Raw genomic sequence first — 21,894 nt, 5'->3', positions numbered from 1 at the left:
CCTCAAAACTATTTTTAGTCAGATAGACCAACCACGAAAATAGAGATCTGAGTCCAAAACCATGGTCCATTGGGCCTTAAGCCCAATTCTTTTTATTTCCTGAGATTCTCGTCTCTCTTCTTCTTCAGGGGTTTTCAGGGGGTGACTGGGTGCTTCTCAGCTGCTATAGAGCTGAAATTTGTGGAAAACCCTGGGCCATTGTATCGACTGGCACTCCCTCTAACTCCAACCCAATGGGTATCCTGTTCACTCGAATGTTTTCTTCAGTCTTCGGCAACAGAGAAGCTCGAATTCTCGTTCTCGGCCTAGACAATGCTGGAAAAACCACTATTCTCTGTATTCTCTCTTTCCATTTTTCTCTATATATTCCCAATTTCTACGATTTTTCACCCTACCATTTCTGTATATATTTCCTGTAGATCGGCTTCAAATGGGTGAGGTGGTCTCCACGATTCCAAGTATGTGTTTGCTTTTGGGTTTTTGTTTTTGTTTTTTTTTGGTTTTTGGGGGTTTTGAGTTTTGTTTTATCTATGTAGTGTTGATTTCCATTTGATCTCAAATTCCTATTTGTTTTGATGCAGCAATTGGGTTTAATGTGGAAACAGTTGAGTATAACAACATCAAGTTTCAAGTCTGGGATCTGGGTAATTTCGGATTTCCTTTTTCAATCATGTAAAGTGAATTTTGTTGTATTGTGTGTGTTTTTGCGTATGCAGTGAATTCATCTTGTTTATTGCACAATTGATGTCTAGGTGATAAAGAGGAAAAAAGTGAGCACTTATGGAAACAATAATGCGTTTTATGTAAGTTATAAACAATGTAGCATTTATATTTGGATATCTTTGGTCCACGTTAGATTTTGGGTGAGCTTGAGTCAGATTTGGAAGTCAGTTTAGGTGGGAAAAAATGAAATGAAATTGTTATAAAACTTAAATCTATATAATTTGGGAACTATGGACTAGATCTTGGAGATCCGGTGTGCTAATATCATGTGATGGTTACACCCCTAACATCATTGAAAGCAACATGCCATTTCAAAGTGCTAGGGGTTCAAGGTAGGGGATACTCTTTTGCTCTATTTATTTGTTATGGCAATGGAGACCCTTAGTTGTTTTTTGAAGATGACTAAGGAAGGCTACTTACCTGTCGGGATTTAGGGTAAGGGGAATGAGGTTTCTCATTTGTTGTTTGCAAATGATACCCTTATTTTTTGTAGGGCTTCTCAAGATCAAATAGTTTATTTAAGTTGGTTGCTCATGTCGTTCGAAGTCATCTCTTTTATTAAAATTAACCTAGAAAAGAGGGGGTTGATTCCAATTGGAAGGGTGGTTAATGAAAAGGAGTTGGCATATGAACTGGGATGTAAGGTAGGAGAGATTTTGTCTTCTTCTTTGGGGCTTCCATCGGGCAGTCCTTTTAAATCAGTGATAGCTGGGGATGGAGTGGTAGAGCGGTTTCACAAAAGGTTGTCAATATGGAAAAGACAATATATCCCTCAAGGGGGAAGGCTTATTTTGATTCTGAGCACATTATCCAGCTTGCCCATTTATTTTACGTGATGGTTTTCTATTTTGAGAAAAATAAGAATGAGGCTTGAGAAGATTCAAAGGTATTTCCTTCAGGGAGGTGGGGCTTTGGAGAAAAAAACTTTTTCTCTAGTGAAGTAGTCAATTGTCCACACCAAGTTATATCACACTCATTCGGTGCACTCTGGTAAGCATGTCTATCTATCTCATGTCCTTGATGCGTATGCCAAGAATTGTTAAAATGAGACTTGAGAAAATCCAAAGGGATTTCCTTTGGGGTGGGGGAGCGTTGGAGAAGAGGCCCATCTTGTAAAATGGGCTATTGTTTGTTCTCATAAAAAGAAGGGTGGTTTGGGGATTAGAAATCTTTCTATCCTCAATAGGCCCTTTTGTGCAAATGGAATTGGCGCTTTGTGGTTGAAAGGGAGTCTTTTTGGAAGCTTATAATTAGTAGGAAGTTTGGGGAAGAAGGTGGAGGGTGGAACTCCCGTGAGGTTAAGGAGGGCTATGGGGTGGGGTTTTGGACGGAAATTAGAAAGAAAGGTTCTCTGTTGCTTAAAAATGTTTAGGGATGGTAGAAGGGTGAGATTTTGGAAGGACATTTGGTGCTGGAATAATCCCCTTTGTGAGGTTTTTCCATCTTTGTTTGCCTTAGCGGTCTCTAAAGATGCGTGAGTAGCCGATTGCTGGGATTCGGTGGGGGATGTGGGGGTTTGGATTCCCCATTTCTCTAGAAATTTTAATGATTGGGAGGTGGAGGTGGTGGAGAGGCTCCTTTCGACCCTTCAAGGAAAGAGGCTAGCTGTTGGTTTGGAGGATAGAGTGACGTGGAAAGTACCGAAGAATGGGATTTTTTTCTGTAAATTCCCTTTACAATTCTCTTGATCCTAGCTGTGCAGTCCCGTTTCTGTGGAGTATCATTTGGAGCCCTTGTGTTCCTACAAAGGTGGGTTTTTTTGCTTAGGAAGCTTATTGGGGGAAGGTTCTAACGAAGATCAGCTCAAGAGGAGGGGCTGGATTTTAGTGAACAGGTGCTTCTTGTGTTGTGCTGAAGAGGAGACGATAAATCACATCCTTGTTCATTGCCCCAAGGCGAGGGTCTTGTGGGATCTTGTGTTTTCTTTGTTTGGTGTTAATTGGGTCCTTCCGCTTACAGTTAAAGACACTCTCTTAGGTTGGTTCGCTTCCTTTGTGGACAAGAAGCGGGGAAAGACTTGGTGGACAACTCCTCTCTGTTTATTTTGGACGGTTTGGAAGGAAAGAAACAATATAGTTTTTGATAATAAGGTTTTGTCGATTCAAAGAATGAAAAATTCTTTTGTTTGTAATTTCTTCTCTTGGGCTAAGTCTTGTTTAGAAGTAGGACCCCTTTCTTTAATTAACTTTGTTGATTGGTTGGGTTCTTGTTGAGGGCTGGTGAGTGCTTGCCTTTTTGTCTTTTGTCTTTTGGTAACTCATGTATACTCCTTGTATGCTTCGGGTTGCCTTTTAAGCTCCCTTTTTCTAATATATCTTCTGTGGGTTTATCTATCAAAAAAAATAAAATTGTCCACACCAAGGAAAGAAAGTTAGATGCCTTTCTCTACTTAATGAGGCTCTTTTGTGTAAGTGGAGTTGGCTATATGCATTTGAAAGGGGAGCTCTCTAGAGACAAGTTATAAGTGGGAAATATGAGGATGAAGAAGGAGAGTGATAGTTTTGTAATGCAATAGATGGGTATGGTGTGGGGTTATGGAAAACCATCAAGAAGGATATGGGCATTAATAGTAGAACTTCTTTTTTGGTGGGGAATGAGAGGAAGGTGAAGTTTTGGTATGATAAGTGGTGTGGGGATAAGTCCTTGTGTGTTTCTTTTCCATCTTGGTATGCTTTAGTCTTACCAAAAGAGGTTTGGATGGTAGATTTGTAGGACCAAACAAGCAAGAAGGGTCATTGGAAAATTTGTTTTTCTAGACATCTAAATGATTGGAAGTTGGATAATGTAGAGCAATTTTCCTCTAGATTACAAGGTAAGGTAGTGAGCAAAGAGAAAGAGAACATGGTAGTTTGGATGGATTCTAGGAATGTTACCTTCTCCATGAAGTCCATATGTTGCCTTAGAGTCAAGGAGTTCAATTCCTTTTCCAACAAGGGTTATTTGGAATCCTTAGGTTTCATCTATAGTAAGTTTCTTTGTATGGGAAGCTTATTAGGGAAAGGTATTAGCTCTTGATTAGCTTCAGAGAAGAGGATGAACTTTGGTTGATAGGTGCTACCTATGTAAAGCTGAAGGTCAATTGATCATATTCTTATTCACTATGTTAAGACAAGGCCCAAGTGTTCTTTAACTGTTACTCTTCTCTTTGTTTGGTGTTCCTTGGGTGTTGTCTACCATAGTCAGAGATTTTTTTAGGGTTGCATGCATTCTTTATGGGAAGAAGTCATAAGAAGGTTTGGAGAGTTGCTTCTTTGTGCATTTTTTGGACAATTTAAGAATGAGGGGCAGTCTAACCAAGTCTTAAAGAGCCTTTTCCTTAGTAATCTCTTCATGTGGGTGAGCTTGTACATAGATGTAGGCTCAATGTCTTTAATTGATTTTGTTGATTGGTTAGGTTCTCACTAAGGGGGGAAATTGTGGTTGTATCTTGGTGTTGTTTTTCTGGTGCTTGTTTATAAAATCTTATTATTGCCATGTGGTGCATTGCTGCATGCTTCCACTTTTTGCTTTTGCCAATGTTACCAATGTGTTTTCTAATGTAGTTTTCACTTTGGGAAACAAAACTGCAACAATGCAGAAGATGGTCTATGCTTTACCTTGCTATAGTAAATTTTATATGTGAGAAAAGTTTATGCATGTGCACTGTTGCACTCTGAGTTACTAATTTATGGTTTTGATGTATATTGTGGTTTGTTGAAACAGGTGGACAGACAAGTATCAGGTAACTTTCTTGCTTTGTTCCTTTGTCTCTTTTTCTGAAAAAATTGTTTTGCATTTGTTGTCAAGAATGGCAACAATCTAACACCTAATATGAATTGCTTCATCATGTGCATTGTAAATGGTATGAAAATCTACATTGTGGTTTTGCTTTTTATCAGGTGCTATATGAATCAGAAGATATACTTCTTTACATCATCTTAATTTGTTAAACACTAAATGTCCTAATTGAAAACTTGATTTTATGAAATTGCTCTTACCTTTCGACAATTTATGTCCAATGCTGCCATTTAATTCAAGTATGAACAAACACATTATTTTATTGACATGGAAACTTTCAATAATCTAGATATAGGTAATTGGCTATATATATATATATATTTAAAATGAAGTAGAAGGTATTCATTTTCTTTGTTTTGGCTTTTGTTCTCTATGGAAAAACCAGAACCATAATGAAGAAAGCAATACTTAGCTCCAATTTGACAAATCCATAATTCCAACTACTTTGGAGTCAAGTACTTGAGAAAGTAATAATATTTTTTGATAATTGTGATAGACTAATAAAGAAAGTAATAACCTTCTTTAGTAACTAATATATGTGTTGAAAGTTTAGGTCTTACGATTTTTCTCCTTTTAGGACTCTTATTGTACAACTATAAATTAGTTGGGACTTTTTGTACTTTTAGGACTCCTCTTGTACAATTGTAAATTGGTTAGGACTTTTCTTCCTTTAGGGCTCTTTGTGTACAACTGTAAATTAGTTACTAAGAGATTTGAATTGATTTGAATTACCGTGCATACTAGGAATTATCCTTTCTAGGATAGGGGAGGCTATATATATATATATATTCTGGTACATCTCTTGATTTTTGTGACTAAGAATAATTTAGAATTTCACATGGTATCAAAGCTATCTCTAGGTTTTCGATGTGCTTGGTGAAAACTTTGAGTGCCACTTATCCTCATTTGATTTTTGTGGTGTTTTGATTGCTTGACCTTTATTGTTGTATTTGATTCCTCGACCTTCATTGTTGATTTCTTTCTGATTCGTTCTGCCTGCTTTCATCACTAGTATTATGTTTGAAATGTTACACCATACTCCTACCACCAATTCTATTGAGGAGACATTTTAAGCGTCACTAAGCCAAACCACGAGGGAACTATAGAACCTTCAAGTTGCCTACCATCTTACTGAGAAGAATTATCTTCAATGGCCACTAAGCCAAACCACAGGGAAACTATAGAACCTTCAAGTTGCCTACCGTCTTACTGAGAAGAATTATCTTCAATGGTCTTAGTTGGTGCAGGCCTTCCTATAGGTAGAGGAAAATTGAGCTATTTAATTGGCGTAGGACCAAAGCCTGAAGATCCAATATTTAAGAATTGGGATGAAGAGGATCATGTCTTGGTTATGGAATTCCATGACCCTTGATATTAGCGTAATATGTATGTTTTTTACAACGGCTTGGGAAATTTGGGAAACCATTCGATAAACCTATTCAAAGGTACGAGATTCTGCTCAAATTTTTGAAACCAAGGTGAAAATTTTGGCCACAAAACAAAAAACCAGATCCATTAGTGAATATGCCAATATCATGAAGAATTTATGGCAGGAAAATGGCTACTTCTAGAGCATTCAAATAAAATGCAGTGAAGAATGCAATAATGCTCAAAAAATTTGTAGAAAGAGAACAAATTAATGAATTTCTTGTTAGGCTCGATGTGGACTTCGATCAAGTGTGAGTCCAAGTTACCTATCAAAAAAAAAAAAAAAAAACAGAAAAAAAGTGAGTCCAAGATATGGGAAAAGAGGAACTTCCATCCATGAATGAAGTCATCTCCATTATTCGTGCTAAAGAAAGTTAGAGAGATGTGATGCTTAAACTGCCTTTTATTGATGGTTCTGCCATGGTTGCTACAAAGTCAAACAAATTCAGCCCAAATCTTGTTGGCGAAACTGGGCATTCTGATGGGTCACAAAATCCAAACCGTGCAGAACTTCGGTGTACCAATCACAAGAAGCCCTAACAAACCTAAGAGAAGTGTTGCAAACTTCATGGAAAACCTTAAAACCTGAATCAGAATGGGGAAATAAAGCATGGCAGCAACAAAGTCAAGCAAATATAGCAGATTGTGAAGGAGGCCCTCAAGAAAAACCCAGTTCCAGCAACAAAGAATTTGGAGAACTAAACAAGAAAAACTTCCTTTCCATTTACTTTGGTGCATGGTGATGTTTGGGGTTGTCTTGAGTTCTAAATGGTTCTGGTGCTAAATGGTTTACGTCATTAATTGATGACTGTACAAGGGTAACATGGATTTTCTTGTTAAAACAAAAGTCTGAAGTGAACAATATATTTCCCATTTTTCATTCCATGGTTAAAAATCACTTCAAGGTTTGTATAAAAAATGTCAGAATTGATAATGCAAGGGACTACTTCAATCAAATCTTGTCCCCATACTTCCAAAAAGAGGGGATAATTCATGAGTCATCCTGTGTTGATACACCTCAAGAAAATAGGATTGCTGAAAGGAAAAATGGTCATGTTCTTAGTGTTACTCAGGTATTATTATTCCAAAAACAAGTACCAAAGTCTTATTAGGGGGAAGCTGTTTTAATTGCTGCCCATTTGATAAATTGGGTCTCACCTAGAGTCTTAGGATTCAAAATTCCTATGGAAGTTTTTGCAAAATTCTTTCCTAATTCTCATACCTCGTATAAATTGAGTTCAAAGGTTTTTGGGTGTGTGTCATTTGTTCACATTCATACACATAATTGTGAGAAGTTAGATCCAAGGGCATTGAGATGTGTCTTCATGGGATATTCACCTACATAAAAGAGGGCTACCAATGCTATCACCCTCCTTTGAGAAAGTTTTATGTATCAATGGATGTAGCCTTACCAATCTACCACATGTCTTTATTGGTAATGCCTTGTAAGGTGAGCCTCAAATTGGAGAAGATTCAAAGGAACTTCCTTTAGGGGTGAGGAGAGATTCAAAGTGGGCCTCACCTTGTGAACTGGTCAATAGTTAGCTTGGATAAAAAGGATGGGGGTTTAGGTATCAGGAAGTTGCCTACTCTGAATAAGGCGCCTTTCTTGGGAAATGGTATTGGAGATTTGCTTTTGACAATGAGTCTCTTTGGAAACAAGTGATTGTAGGGAAGTATAAAGAGGAAGAGGGGGAGATGGTGTTCTAGAGCTTCGAAGGAGGGTTATGGTGTGGGCCTTTGGAAGGCGATCCAGAGCAAGTGGAAGGAGTTTAACAAAAGAATTGTTTTTAGGGCAAAAAATGGTAGGAGGGTGAGATTTTTTGGAAGAATAGGTGGTGTAGGGAGGGTCCCTTGGTTTGGGCTTTCTTAGAGTTGCTTTCAATAGCCTCTGATAAAGAAGCCTTGGTGGATTAGATGTGGGAGCAGGTTGGGGAAGTGGGTTGTTGGAATCTAGTGTTCAGAAGATAAATATATGATTGGGAAATGGAAGAGTTGAAAGAGTTGCTTAGAAGGTTGCAAGGGCAAGTGATCAAAAGGGGTGTTGAGGATGTCACAACTTGGCGGTTATCAAAGGGGTCTACCTTTGTAGTTAAATCATTTTTACTCCTTAGCAAGCTGCAATTTGAAAGGATTCTCCACAAGCATTGTGTGAAATCCTTAGGTCTTGATGAGAGTCAGCTTTTTTGCTTTGGAATCTAACTCTAGATCAACTAAAAGTGAGGAGTTGGTGTCTACCAAACATATCTTATTTATGTAAAGGTGAAGAGGAATTGGCAAATCATATCATCTTTCACCATCTTAAGGCAATCATGTTGTGACATCTTATTTTTGCTCTTTTTGATGTTGGTGATGCCTTTACCAATTAAGAATGTCCTTAGCTGGCAGGGTGTCTTTGTAGGGAAGAAAAGGAAGAAAGTGTGGAAAACAGTTCCTTTGTGCTTATTTTAGACCTTATGGAAGAAGAGAAATCGAAGAGCCTTTGAAGATTCTGATTTGGCAGACCAAGCTATCCTATGGTAATTTATGTACATGTTCTTGGAGTGGGTTACATCTAGGCTCCAACTTATTGTTTTTATTGGACTTTATTGATTGGTTGGGTTGCAATGAGGTGAGGGTGTTGTTTTTTGTTTATCCTTCCCTTTTTTGGCCTTGTATACATCATGTATACTTTTTAGCGTTTTTTAGGTGCTTTTAATACAATTTCTTTTACCTATTAAAAAAGGGATGTAACCTTTGCAAAAAAGGAAAATTATTTCTCAGGTTCTTATCTTCAGGGGGACACATTGCCTTCAAAAGATAAAGATCCTTCATCCCCATGGCTTGACCTTCCTGTGTTGCCCATGAATTTTGCCCCTTCAAATCCTAATTTAGTCCTTGTTGTTAGTAATAATTTTGTCCATGATATTCCAAATGAGCCCGAATTAGACCCATCTTCAAAAAAGAATGAACTAGAGCCCTTTGCCAACACTAGTCCAGAAACCATTGCTAAAAAACCATTGCAAGTTTACTTGAGGAGAAGAGCAACTACCATTAAACTTGTGCATACTCAAGAGTCTAAACCGAGGCCAGGCAATTGCTCTATTTCTCTTAGTGCTTCAAATGTTGACAATGATCTTAATTTACCCATTGCCATTTGGAAAGATATAAGACAATGCACTCAACATCCTAGTCCCACAAAAGTTTTCACGCATTTATACACTAACTACTTTACAAAAGCTTGTCAATGTACTTAATAATGAGAACTGGAGACAAGCCATGAGGGTTGAGATAGAGGCCTTGGAGAAAAATAGAACATGGAAAATAGTAGAGCTGCCTAAGGGGAAGCAATCAGTTGGGTGTAAATAGGTATATATGGTTAAGTACAAAGCTAATGGGTCCTTAGAAAGATATAAGGCTAGGTTGGTAGTTGAAGGTTGCACACAAACTTATGGGGTTGATTGCTAAGAAATCTTTGCTCTCGTAGCTAAGATGAATACTGTGAGGATGTTCTTATCATTGGTGACTAATTTTGGTTTGGGTTTACAACAATTTGATGTAAAACATGCATTTTTATATAAGGGCGTAGAAGAAGAGATCTATATGGAAATTCCTCCATGTTTTGGCAAAAGTCTTGGTAGAACCAAGGTGTGTAAATTAAAGAAAGCTTTATATGGCTTAAGACAATCTCCAAGAGCATGGTTTGAGAGATTTTCTAAAGTGATGTTAGCAATAAAATGCAAACAAAGTCATGGTGATCACACTTTGTTCATTAAGCATTCGACTTCAAGGGGAGTAATAGCATTGTTGGTGTATGTGGATGATATCATTGTTACTAGTAATGATCCTAGAGAAAAGGAGGTTCTTTGGCATTGTTTAGCTAGAGAATGTGAGATTAAAGAGCTTGGTAAATTGAAGCATTTCCTAGGAATCAAAGTGGCTCATTCCAAGGAGGGTATGTTTGTTTCACAATAGAAATATGTGATTGATCTTTTCAAAGAAATTGGGAAACTTGGATGTAAGCCAATAGACACCCACATAGAACCAAACCACAAATTAGGAGAGGTCTTGGAGGATCAAGGATGGGATTGTAGATCATGTCATGTACCAACGATTAGTGGGCAAACTCATTTACTTAGCACATACTAGATCAAAGATTGCATATGCTATGATTTGTGTTAGTTTATGCACAATCCCACAGACTCTTATCTTCAAGCTATCTATCAAATCATACACTACCTCAAAGGAACTTTCGATAAGGGATTGTTGTTTAAACAAGGTATGGAGTTGTGCATAGAAGCCTACATGGATCTAGATTATGTTAGATCAGTTTTAGATAGAAGATCAACCTTGGGGTGTGGTACTTTTCTTAGAGGAAAGCTAGTTACTTGGTGAAGTAAAAAACAATCAGTGGTCGCAAGGTTAAAAGTGTCAAAGTAGGGTTCCGAGCAATGACTCATGGAAATTGTGAATTTTTATGGCTTAAGATTATTTTAAATGAACTTAAAATTAAGTAGACACACCTTATGCAACTCTATTGTGATAATAAGTCTTCAATCAACATCACTCATAATTTAGTATAGCATGACCAAACAAAGCATGTAGAGCTAGATCGACATTTCATAAAGGAGAAGCTCAATAATGGTCTTATTTGCATTCCATATATTGGGATTGGTGGCTAACTTGCAGATGTTCTAACTAAAGGGCTAACTAATACCATGTTTCCAGGAATTATAGGCAAGCTAGGAATGAAAAGTCATATTCACCAGCATGAGGGGGAGTGTTGAAAGTTTGGGTCCTATAATTTAAGATTTTTCTCCTTTTAAGACATCTTGTACAATTGTAAATTAGTTAGGACTTCTTCTTCTCTGAGGACTCTTTGTGTACAACTGTAAATTAGTTACTAGTAGATTTGAATTTTTGTGTATATCAGGAATTATCCTTTCCTATAACAGGGGAGACTATGCATATATATATATATATACACACACACGAAAATTAGTTACTATATTTCTTGTGTATATTCTGATGTATCTCTTGATTTTTGTGAATAAGAATAATTCAGAATTTCATAATATGTGTGTGGGTGCACACGTGCACAAATTTTGAAGTGACAATGGTGGATTCCTATGAACATGTTAGGATTGTTGAACACATGAGACAATGGTGTCATGTTAACAAGTGTTGTACTCACTCGCACTAATTGAAGTTTCCTACATATCAATGTAATGAGTCTAGTCATATTTTTAATGGCTTGAATATTTCTTCTATGTTCAATTAGTTTTATAAATATTAGGTAACATTAATAAAATCTGCAAAGAAGTCTATCAAAAAAAAAAAAAAAAAAATCCGCAAAGAAGTCTATAAAAAAAAATTAATAAAATCTGCAAAGAAAGTCTCCATCCCCTAGCTGCCTCCTTGACTGTGCAAATAGAGAGTTCACAAGGATATCTTTGGACCTTTCCTTCCATAAACGCTAAAGGAAGCATAGTGGGGCCTTATTCCATTAGTGCTTCTTGCTAGGACTGCAACTCAATGGGTTGGGTTAGGTTGATGGCTTAATCTAAGCCCAACCTGAATTAAGAAACAATCAATCCGAGCCTAATCAAATCTGACCTCTAACTTGAGGTACTTAACCCAAATCTACCTTAACCTTATTTTTCTAAGCTTAGGTTGAGTTCGAGTTGGTTGAATTAGACTTGGATTCATTGGGTTATATGATTCAAACTCCACCCACAATTTTTAAAAGTTTTTTTTCTATATATTTTTACCAGCATTTAAATATTTAATAGGATGATATTGCAATATAATAACCAAAAAGTAAAAAATTTATATATCTTTCTAACAAAATGAAAAAGTATATGATATTACTATTATTTTTCCTTAAAAATCTTAAAAAATAAATAAACTAAATATTGTTATATAGGATAATATAAATCATAAATATTATAAAAATATTAAATTGGATTTGAGTTAGGCTCTAGTTCTCCAAACCTTTACTCGAGCCTAACTCAAATTAAGTTCAAATTGAAAAAATTTAAGCCAAAGCCAACCCAAATAGTAAACATGATTGGGCAAGCTCCCCCAAAAAGTAGGGTTGGGTTGGGGTTGTCAGGCCAACTCACTCAAGTTTCATCTCACCCCTACCTCTTTCCGTTGTGTGTCCTTGCCACCTAGCCAAAGTGGGACCACAAATCATCTCATGGTGAGTAAGAGTTTGATTAGTTTCTTCATGCTTTTTGCTCAAATAGCACTAGGTGATTAACATCCTACCTCTCCCTCTAAGTTGTTCTAAAGTAAGAATTTTGGCTATACCTAAGTGTTAAACTACCAATTGTTTTTTTTTTTTTATATAGATAAACACACAGAATATATATTAGAAAAAGGGCGCTTAAGAGGCAACCCGAAAAGTTTAAGTTAAACTTCCAATTGTTGTAAAAGTTTAAGTTGTTTGGATATGAGTTTGCAATATATGCTAGGCTAACACCCTACCTAACATGCAATCCCACATACCCACGTGTAGAGACAAATTAACAACAATTACATATTAAAATTAAATAGATGGGAACGGTAGTAGTAGGAGAGACTTGAACTTGAGTTTGGTTAACTAGAGGTCTCAAATTTGAGTTTCTCCTATTGTTAATGTTTCCATCTACTTATCTATATTCTGTAAGTGTTGCTGATTTGTCTTTTGATATGAGAGCATGGGGCCACATGTGAGGAAGGGTGTTAGTTGTTATACATTGTGGGCTCATAACCGTTTAAGATTTTGGAAAATTAGTGGCTTAACACAAATAAATTTATTTTAAAAGAGGCAAGTGATTCCAAAACCCTTTTATGTAGGAAAAACAATACCAATGTTTTGACTTAGAGCCTTATAGTAAGAATTGAAAAAGAAACAACCGTTTTTTTTTTTTTTACTTCTTTTGTGGTGTGGTGGAGAGGACAAGTTTTATAGTAGCTTATCTTCCCCTACCTTGATGAACAATCCCATCTTAGATATGCAATAAGAACAACACCGACAATTCTAATTCCTAATTGTGGAAGCTTGTGATGAACTTTAGGTTCCAATATTAATCATACTAGAAAAATGGTGCACAATTTCATAATCAATATGATTTGTATTGCTTTAGAGAGTGATGGAAATGAATAGAAACTTGTGAGTACTTGAAAACTTCTAAGATAATATAGGCGTATAAGCACTAGTGTGATTTGCATGTCTTAAGTCATTGATATCATGTCAATATGGCATGAAACACTTAAGAAATTCAAAATATATGAAAAATTAGAAGGAAAAAAAGGGGAATCAAAAGTGATAATAACTTAAATTCTTGGCCTTATGGCAATATTTTGAAATGGAGTGATCCTCTATGCCTTGGCTGCCAACAGGAATGCTACGGTGGAGGAGATGTGGGATCAGAATTCTGATCAAGGAGGGTGGAATCTAAGATTTTTGAGGAATTTTAATGACTGGGAGGTGGGCATGATAGGAGATCTGCTCCTTAAGCTAAGAGGGCTTAGGCCGTCTTTGGAGGAAGATTCAGTCTCTTGGAAGGGAGGAAAAAACGGTCAATTTAAAGTCAAGAAAGCGTACAGTTGTTTAATCAATCCCATTGACACCGTTTTTCCGGAAAAATGCATTTGGGTGGATAGTGTTCCTACCAAAGTCGCTTTCTTTGCGTGGGAGGCTACGTGGGGGAAGGTGCTAACGCTTGACAAACTCCAAAGAAGAGGATGGCAATTCCCTAATTGCTGTTTTTTGTGTGGGTGTGCAGAAGAATCTGTAAATCATATTCTTATTCATTGTATAGTGGTTAGAGCCCTTTGGGAGTTAGTCCTTGGGCTTGTAGGTGTTAAGTGGGTCTTTCCAGAAACTGTAAAGGAGGTCCTATTTAGCTGGAGAGGTTCTTTTGTGGGAAAAAAAAGGAAAAAGATTTGGAAGTCCATTCCGTTATGTATCTTTTGGACGGTTTGGAAAGAGAGGAATAGATTAGCATTCAAGGGGGGTGTGTTACATATTCAGAAGCTAAAGAATTTTTTTGTTTGTAATTTGTGGGGTTGGTCTAGATTGGATATTGGAGATGACTCCCTCTCCCTTCTAGGCTTTCTAGAGTGGATAGCTTCCACTTAGGGGGGGTGAGGTCTTCTTGGTCTCTTTTGTTTTTTGTAGTAAGGCTATAGCTATCTTGTATATCTCCTGTATGCTGTGTGGCTATTGGCCTCTGTTTTAATACATATTTGTCTTACTTATCAAAAAAAAAAAAAAAAAAAAAATTTGAAATGGAGTGATAAAAGGAACTAATTATGTGTGTTAAGGAAATTGATTTTAAAAATTTTGAGTTTCTAGAGGAGAATTTTCTAAATTTCAATGAGCAATTTTTAGAAATTGTATAGATATGGAGAGTAACTTTGCTTGTGTCTTGTGTTGCTGGAGAAGGAAGAAGTCATGCATTAGCAGCAGAAGACTATGTAGCATGGACATAGACATTCCAACATGACTAACAAAATGGGACACAAACACAAAGTTGATAATAATATATTTTAAATTTTTATATACATGGTAAGAATCTTCCTCCATTAAAGTCTCTCACTGACCCACACAAAGGAGCACACTTCAGAGGAAGCAATTGAAGCCTAGAATTCTTTCAAGGGGAAAGAAATGCAATTTCATTAGCATAGCAAAAGATAAAAGGACTTCACGACAGAAATACTCTTCTTAACTGCCAGCCATACCAACTTATCCTGACAATTCTACATGGTGTAATAAGGATGGATAAGCTGCCAAAAGGACTCTGCAGTTGTCAACTCCAATCTTGAAAGTTCTTCTGAATCTAACAACCAGTGGCCAAGGTTCTCCCCTTCTTCTACCTACAAATCCACAACTCTAGCATCTGTGTACAATGCTAGAACATAAAGGTCAACACAACAATCCTTTAATGCTATCTACCCACAACCCACATCATGCCAGAACTTAGTCACTCCTCCCATTGCTATGGATGTTTGCAGTGGATAAAATGAGGAATTCTGACCATTCTAGAATGGGAGAATGCAGTTTATTAGGTTTTTGAGAGGGATATGAAGTTTGGAAAGTGTCTAGGTATCTATTTGAGAGACTGAAAAGGAAATATAGGTGTTTTTTTCTGCTATAGAAAATGTTTTAGCTCTATTCTTGTCCCCAATTTATTAAGCTTACATGCTAGCCTAAAAGAGACTGCTCATGAGGCAGAATGGTTAGGGTTAAAGCCGCCCACTAACTAATGGTTTGAGCGTTTAGGTCAATTGGTAGCTTAATGATATCATTTTTATTTTTTTTGGTAAATAATAACTATTAATATAATATTACTCTTTCTCTAATAAATTGGAAGGTTGGTTTACTGTACATCGTTATGATTGGACATCATTGTCAATTGTAACTATAAATGTGGCTAACTAACAGAGATAGTGTGCTTAACATTGTTACCTTTAGTGCTCCAAGTACTTAGGGTCTATTTGGCAACGTTTTTTGGAACAGTTTTATTTTGTTTTTATGAACAAAATTTTGTTTGGGAACTCAATTCTAAAAAATAATTTTCTTGACTTGTTCTCCATGAAGGGCACTATGTGCTTATGTACAATGCGATATTCCCAGCCTCTTGATGCCTCTAAATTTTTTCTGAGAACATCTATAAAAGAACACTTGAAAAGCACCTCAGATTTATTTTAAAAAACCACCTTGTTTTCAAAATAAATATTCAAAAAAGTGTTTCATCCAAAATTTGCCAAATGCCTTTTTTTTTTTTTTTTAAGTTGAAAAACTATTTTCTATCCTAAAGAACATAAAAATGCTTTTAAACATAGTTATCAAACAGGCTCTTAGTTTTTTTTGGACAAGATGAAATTGTAGTGCCTTTAATGTACCACAGGCAAAGTCCCTTTAGAAGTTCCCATGTTCATAAGATGTATGTATCATGGTTCTCTTATTTCTCTTCTTAAATGGTTGGAACTAGAGGAGTAGAAATTAGAGGATCTGTTTTGTGAAAAAGAAGATTATGTAATTGAAAAGAGGACTCAGAGAGAAAAATATTAGATATTAAGTAAGTTAACCTGCTTTTCAAAGGTCAGTTGGTTTTGTACACCTCCCCTTTTAAACTGGAGGACTCAGGGAGAAGGTTGTGGAAATCAGGGAAGATTATTTCTGGTTTTCATGGTTAGTTGATGACCAAATCATTTGCTTTCCTAATGACATTATTATGACTCTTGCTGTTGCTGCCTTTTTTCTTTGGGGCTGTTGTTGCTGTTGCTGATTTTACTTGTCTAGCATTGCTGATACTACTATTTTCATGCCATGCATGTAGTGTCTCGTGCAATTTTTTTTTATGGCTATTTGAGAAAAAGGTTATGATAATTGAATTTACTAAATTCAATCTCTTTTAACTTTTAAGCTGCACTTCTTTATTTATTCTTTACTTTTAGTTTTTTTGCTTTATGAAGTTATACTGCCCTCTACCTACTAAAAAAAAGGATATATTTAATTTCATGCCCCTGAGGTCTGGCTCAGGTGGCATGGATTCAGGGTGGGAAGGAGGCTCAAGTTTGATTCAATGTAGAGTATGACACTTGTTTTTTGATTCAATATATAAAAAGTAGTTTTTTACCCCAGAAAAAGAGAAAGAAAGAAAGAAAAAGAAATAAGTTTTTTATGAATATCATCCCTTTTGCATCCTCGTCCGTACAGTATGACACTTGTTTTGTCTGTTGTTCTGTGAAGCTTATAGATTATTATGCTGATTGCTTTAGGTTATTATCTCTGCAATTCATTGGCTCATCAACTGTTTCTTCATTTTGTTACAGGCCATACTGGAGATGTTATTTCCCAAATACTCAAGCAATAATTTATGTTGTTGACTCAAGTGACACTGATAGAATTGTAATAGCCAAGGATGAATTTCATGCAATTTTGGAGGTATTTTCATATGATTCATGTTTTGATATTTTATGACTAATTTGCAAAAAAAATGGACTGCACTTTTAATCTTTCCTACCAAACGCACAATTTATGTGCTCTTTCACTTTATTAAGCTAATGCTAGCTTAGTGGTAAAGTTTATCCGAGGATGATGTATTGGACTTGAATTCAATTTCCCTCCTAAGCATGTACTCTTTATTCATCCACTTTCCTTCAAAAAGTGGTATTCAAATTATCAATATTTGAAGTTTTTATTGTAAGGTTATCTGATAAAAAAATGGCATATTGTAAGGTTATGGATGTTGGAGAAAAATTTTCAAGAATGCAAACAGAACAAGTGGTGTTGCAATGTTGGAATTGCAGTCATGTTTGCATTCCCTGCAGAGGTGCAGGGGGTGTTTCATGAATGAGATATGGGACTTGTGGTGGTTGAGAGATTCCTTGCTGTCAAAATCAGTTAACATGTTGCTTTGTTATTTTCTCTTTAATGGCATAGCTCATTGCTGCACAGCCAACAACTTGGTCTTGAACTGAAAATTGACGTTCTTTTCTGGTGCTAATTTGTATGTTTGCATCTACTGACAGCCTTTACCTATTTTTAGTGTTTAGCTTAGTGGGCATTTTGGAATGCTGATCTGTGTTATTGAACATTTGGGCAGGAAGAAGAATTGAAAGGCGCCATTGTCCTCATCTTTGCAAACAAGCAGGTTACTACCATTAGTCTTCTATCCTTGGATATTATCAGATAGGAAAATGTTCTTTCCAGAGATTTTTGTTCACTGTCCACAGTTCTCACTTGTGCATCAAGGGAGATGCTTCAAGCTGATTGGAAGCATCAAATACAATGCTTAAATTGTTTCAGAAATTTGGGAAACTTAGACGTAATCTAGTCATATTTATTATATTCTAATGGGGAAATTGACCTGATGGTCAAGCCCTAGTCTGCATTTTCCATATTTCTCCTTCGAAAAAAAAAAAGAAAAAAATTGTTGTAGCATATTATATACCCAATGTGGTGACAATTTTCTCTGCTCTTGATGGAATTCTTAGGACTTTGGTTCATGATTCATCTGATGGTTCAGCTCACTGTTTTAATGTAAATTAGGATCTTCCTGGTGCACTTGATGATGCTGCTGTAACAGAAGCTTTGGAGTTGCACAAGATAAAAAACCGCCAATGGGCTATTTTTAAAACTTGCGCCATAAAGGGTGAAGGCCTCTATGAGGGCTTGGACTGGTAAGCATGGTTCATTAGTAAGTGCTCATTTTTTCAGTTGTTTAATGCCTGCTGTGACGTATCAACTTGAGATCAAGTTTCTGTAGCATATTGCCATACTTGCCTTCATTCAAGGTCTATGCAAAATTGCTAATTGTTAGACATCACAGGCTCTTCCTTTCCTCTTGGGGCTTGTCATCTTATATGGTGCCTCCAAGACTAGTCCTTTATTTTAATCTCATAGATTGCCTTTGTACCATTTTATAGTTTCCAACAAAAGCTGTTGCTTTTGTAATCCTAGAGTGACAATTGAACCTCTTGCTGAAATCCTGCCAAGATCTTTATCTGCTGATGTTGAAGGCTTTATCTTTTGGCACTGAAAGGGATAAATACTGCAGATTTGAGGACGATGATGAAAACCACAAGCAACGCCTGAATCATCAACAACATTAATGCATAATCAACAGCAAAAATATCATAATCAGGAAATTAGTACATTACATGTGTATGATTAATTGATATTAAAATGTTGTCTGGATTCTTGTTTCTAAACTTAAAATCCAATGAGCATGATTTGCCTTTTACACAATATTCGGTTTGCACATCCGTGGCTGAAATCTAATCATAAAATTTATTGTCAAACTGCAGGTTGAGTAATACTCTCAAGTCAGGTGGCTAAATTCGTTTTCAGGAAGAATCAGAGGAAGCTTTCTGTAGATTTAGAAGTGGCTTTGTTGTCGACATGGCCACTGGGGCTTGGATTCCTTTTCTTAGGATTGGGGCTTTTTCTGTGAATTTTGGAGTAAAAAGATATTTAATCACCCTTAAAAATGCTGATTAGATATGATTTCAGGGAAAAGGTAAAAATTATGTTTCTATTTTTAATGATATATTGTGTATTTTATTCTTTTCTCTTTCTTTAGGACTTTTGCATTCTTATGCTTGGTAGGATTCTGGGTGAGGATCAGCTCTTTACGAAAAAGGAAAAAAATTGTTCGACATATTTGTATTTTCATTCTAAAAAATGAGGACGATTTTTGAATGTTTACTCAGTTATTGAACCGAAAAAGTTATTCATCGATAATTTATTGGTTGGAGTAATGGTTGAATTGACGATATCATAAATATATAATTTATATGTTATTGAAATTAAAAATAATTATAAGAAAATAAAAATAATAAATTCTATCAAAATTTTGATAGCATCTTCTCTATTTGTTGAATTTTTTTAAAAAAAATTAGCCCATAGAGGATACCATATGTCATCTTTAACACAATGCAAAATGTTATACTTTCATTAATGTAAATCAACACAATGTTTATCAAAAATATTAATAAATGACAAACACATATCAGTAAATAATGATCAAATTCTATAAAGTTGTTAACACATTATACATAATACAAATGTCTATAAGACTTAAAGAGTTACTCAAAATATAACATATAATATGTTAATATTTAAGTAATTTATGAATTATTTTTTATATTAATAAATATAAATATCATGCCTTTCATTTATCTTGAAGATTAAAATATGAAGATTCTAAAGGAACATATGGATAACCAAAGTTTTCCAAAGTAGCCCCCTCTAGAGCCATGTCATCATCACGCTCATCATCTATAAAAATATTGAATACCTATTAACAAGAAATCATTTAATTATTGAAAATTTGTAACTTTACATAGTCTATTAATCAATATGAGAAATTGAACCTTCTATTTCATTGATCCTTATGTGAACCCATATTTTTCACAATGTGTTCCCACTTGATTGGCGAGACTCGCTTTTGATTAAAGTGAAAAACTGATTTTTATAAAAAGTTGGAGTCGTCACTTACTTTAATTTATTTATAAAGGAGAAAAAAAATAAGAACAAAACCCCTAAAACTACTTCTGATTTTTATTTTTTTTTTGGAAAAACTGTTTACGAAAAAACTGAGTTTGGGTCCGAGGATTAGATTACCTAGCAAGAAAGTACCTCCAAAGAGGTAGCACCCCTGTAAGCCCTAACAAGGTTTCTACTAGCTTAGTTGAGGAAAATATGACAATTAATCAGTTGATTACGAATACCTAGATAAGTTAAGGTGATTTCAAAAACTCTACTAATTCTAACATGCCAAACAAGCATTCAAACCACTATCATAAAGAAAAGATAATACACATACCTAGATCTATAACTTAAATGCTATCATAAAACACCAAAGTTAGTTCAAGTATTATATTACTCAACATGCATTTTATCAAAGGAAACCAAATGAACATCAAGACACCCAAAGTCAATATTAAACAAGGATATAGTTCTTAATGACATACATATTCATGAAACTTTAAAATGGGAAGGTAGAGAGCGTACCTGTGTAGCAAGCATCAGTGATTCTATAAAAATGAGGTTAATTCACCAATAATAATGATAAGATTAAAGAATAATAAATAACAAAAATAACTAAATCTATATATATACACTTAGCATGTCTCAAGTCAAGGAAAGTCAAGGAAAGTTCACAAGTATGATCAAAAGTGACTAAATTATCAAAAGCCAAGGAAATATCATTAAAATGGTAGAATATCGGTTCACAAAATAAACTCCAAATAAATATCAAGAAAGGTTATCTCACCAAAATAAAAATTAGGTAACATCTTTGACATGTCTAGATAAATATCTAATAGGCCAAATTAATCGATTATATTCCAATCAATAACAAATTTATTCAAAAAGGGGTTACTTCACAGAAAAAAAGTCAGCAAACGATTAGAATAGACTCGTACAAAATAAATCTAAAACAAATACCTAGATGTTAAGTTTTATCAAAAAAAAAAAAAAAATAGAGAACATCTCCTATATGTCTAGCTTATCATCTAAGTGAACAAATTAATTAACCAGCCCTCATTTAGTACCAGATTTCATGATGATAATAATAGGTCTAGAACAAAGCATCTTTTAAAGGTATTCAATAATTGATTTTTTACAATTAACTTATAGATGTCCTAAAATCATATGAAAATTCACACAACTATATTAATGTGTTTATTTTATATTAAAAATAATCTTAGGAGATAACACATTCATAACATATTTAAAAATAAATAAAAATATCTTAGCTCTAGAAGAGCACTCATGCAGTGGACACAAGAATAAAAAATTATATATTTTACTTCAGGAATTATTTATTAATATTTTATATATCAAAAATTAAATTTAAGAAGTCTAGATTAAAATAAAAATATTCAAAGAAATTAAAGAGATTGTTTAGTAATTTAATTTTGTAAAACAATACTGAGTGTCAAAAACAGAGTGAAAACTGAACCTTCTAAAGAATTGATTTATATCTCCTAATTGGAAAACCATATTTGACCCAAGAAAGATTCCAAAATCAAGTTCAAGGAGCAAAGAATGTCCTAGAATAGTTAGAAAAATTTTAAATGGTTTCTAAGTTATCAGATTCCAATTTAGAGATGAAGAAGTACAGTGCACTATAATGAAAAATTCTAAACTAACTAAAACGAATTAAGATAAATCAAGACAAATTTCAAAATAAAAACTGCATCAACTAGAAGCCAACTTACCAAAAATATAAGAGATATTCAAACTAAAAGAATGGGATCAAACCAAATCAAAGCATGAACTATAACACCAAGGATCGATTAAATTAATGATGAAAAATCATAAATGGACCTAAACTAATTGAAATTAAACTAAACTAAAACAAGAATTTAAAAAGAGAACTTACCTTTCATAGTGTAAGAAGGGCTGCTGTTAGAACGCTCTTAATCCTTCCAATCTGATGCTTTATATGCTGCATGTTCTAAAAGAAAATCCCGAGATGT

At 35.0% G+C, this 21,894-nt stretch overlaps 1 protein-coding gene across 1 annotated transcript; it reads left to right on the top strand.

The window, feature by feature from the left end:
- Positions 1–122: 122 nt before the first annotated feature.
- LOC117913179 (ADP-ribosylation factor 1) lies at positions 123–19,114 on the top strand. Its single transcript, XM_034828135.1, has 8 exons — positions 123–336; positions 420–458; positions 582–644; positions 4,426–4,444; positions 16,738–16,849; positions 17,511–17,558; positions 17,957–18,087; positions 18,715–19,114. Exons 1-8 carry the CDS (start codon positions 234–236, stop codon positions 18,743–18,745), a joined length of 546 nt encoding a protein of 181 aa, XP_034684026.1. The 5' UTR covers positions 123–233; the 3' UTR covers positions 18,746–19,114.
- The last annotated feature ends 2,780 nt before the right edge of the window (positions 19,115–21,894 follow it).

The sequence above is a fragment of the Vitis riparia genome, chromosome 4 (genome assembly GCF_004353265.1).
Source record: "Vitis riparia cultivar Riparia Gloire de Montpellier isolate 1030 chromosome 4, EGFV_Vit.rip_1.0, whole genome shotgun sequence".
In the NCBI taxonomy this organism is placed as follows: Eukaryota; Viridiplantae; Streptophyta; class Magnoliopsida; order Vitales; family Vitaceae; genus Vitis; species Vitis riparia.
Note: the sequence above shows the minus strand (reverse complement) of the source record. Positions and strands in the feature narration are given on the sequence as shown.

Coding starts and splice junctions, on each gene's coding strand:
- LOC117913179 (XM_034828135.1), top strand. CDS start 234: ATGGGTATCCTGTTCACTCGAATGTTTTCTTCAGTCTTCGGCAACAGA. Junction 337..419: donor TGGAAAAACCACTATTCTCT/GTATTCTCTCTT, acceptor TATTTCCTGTAG/ATCGGCTTCAAATGGGTGAG. Junction 18,088..18,714: donor CTCTATGAGGGCTTGGACTG/GTAAGCATGGTT, acceptor GTCAAACTGCAG/GTTGAGTAATACTCTCAAGT.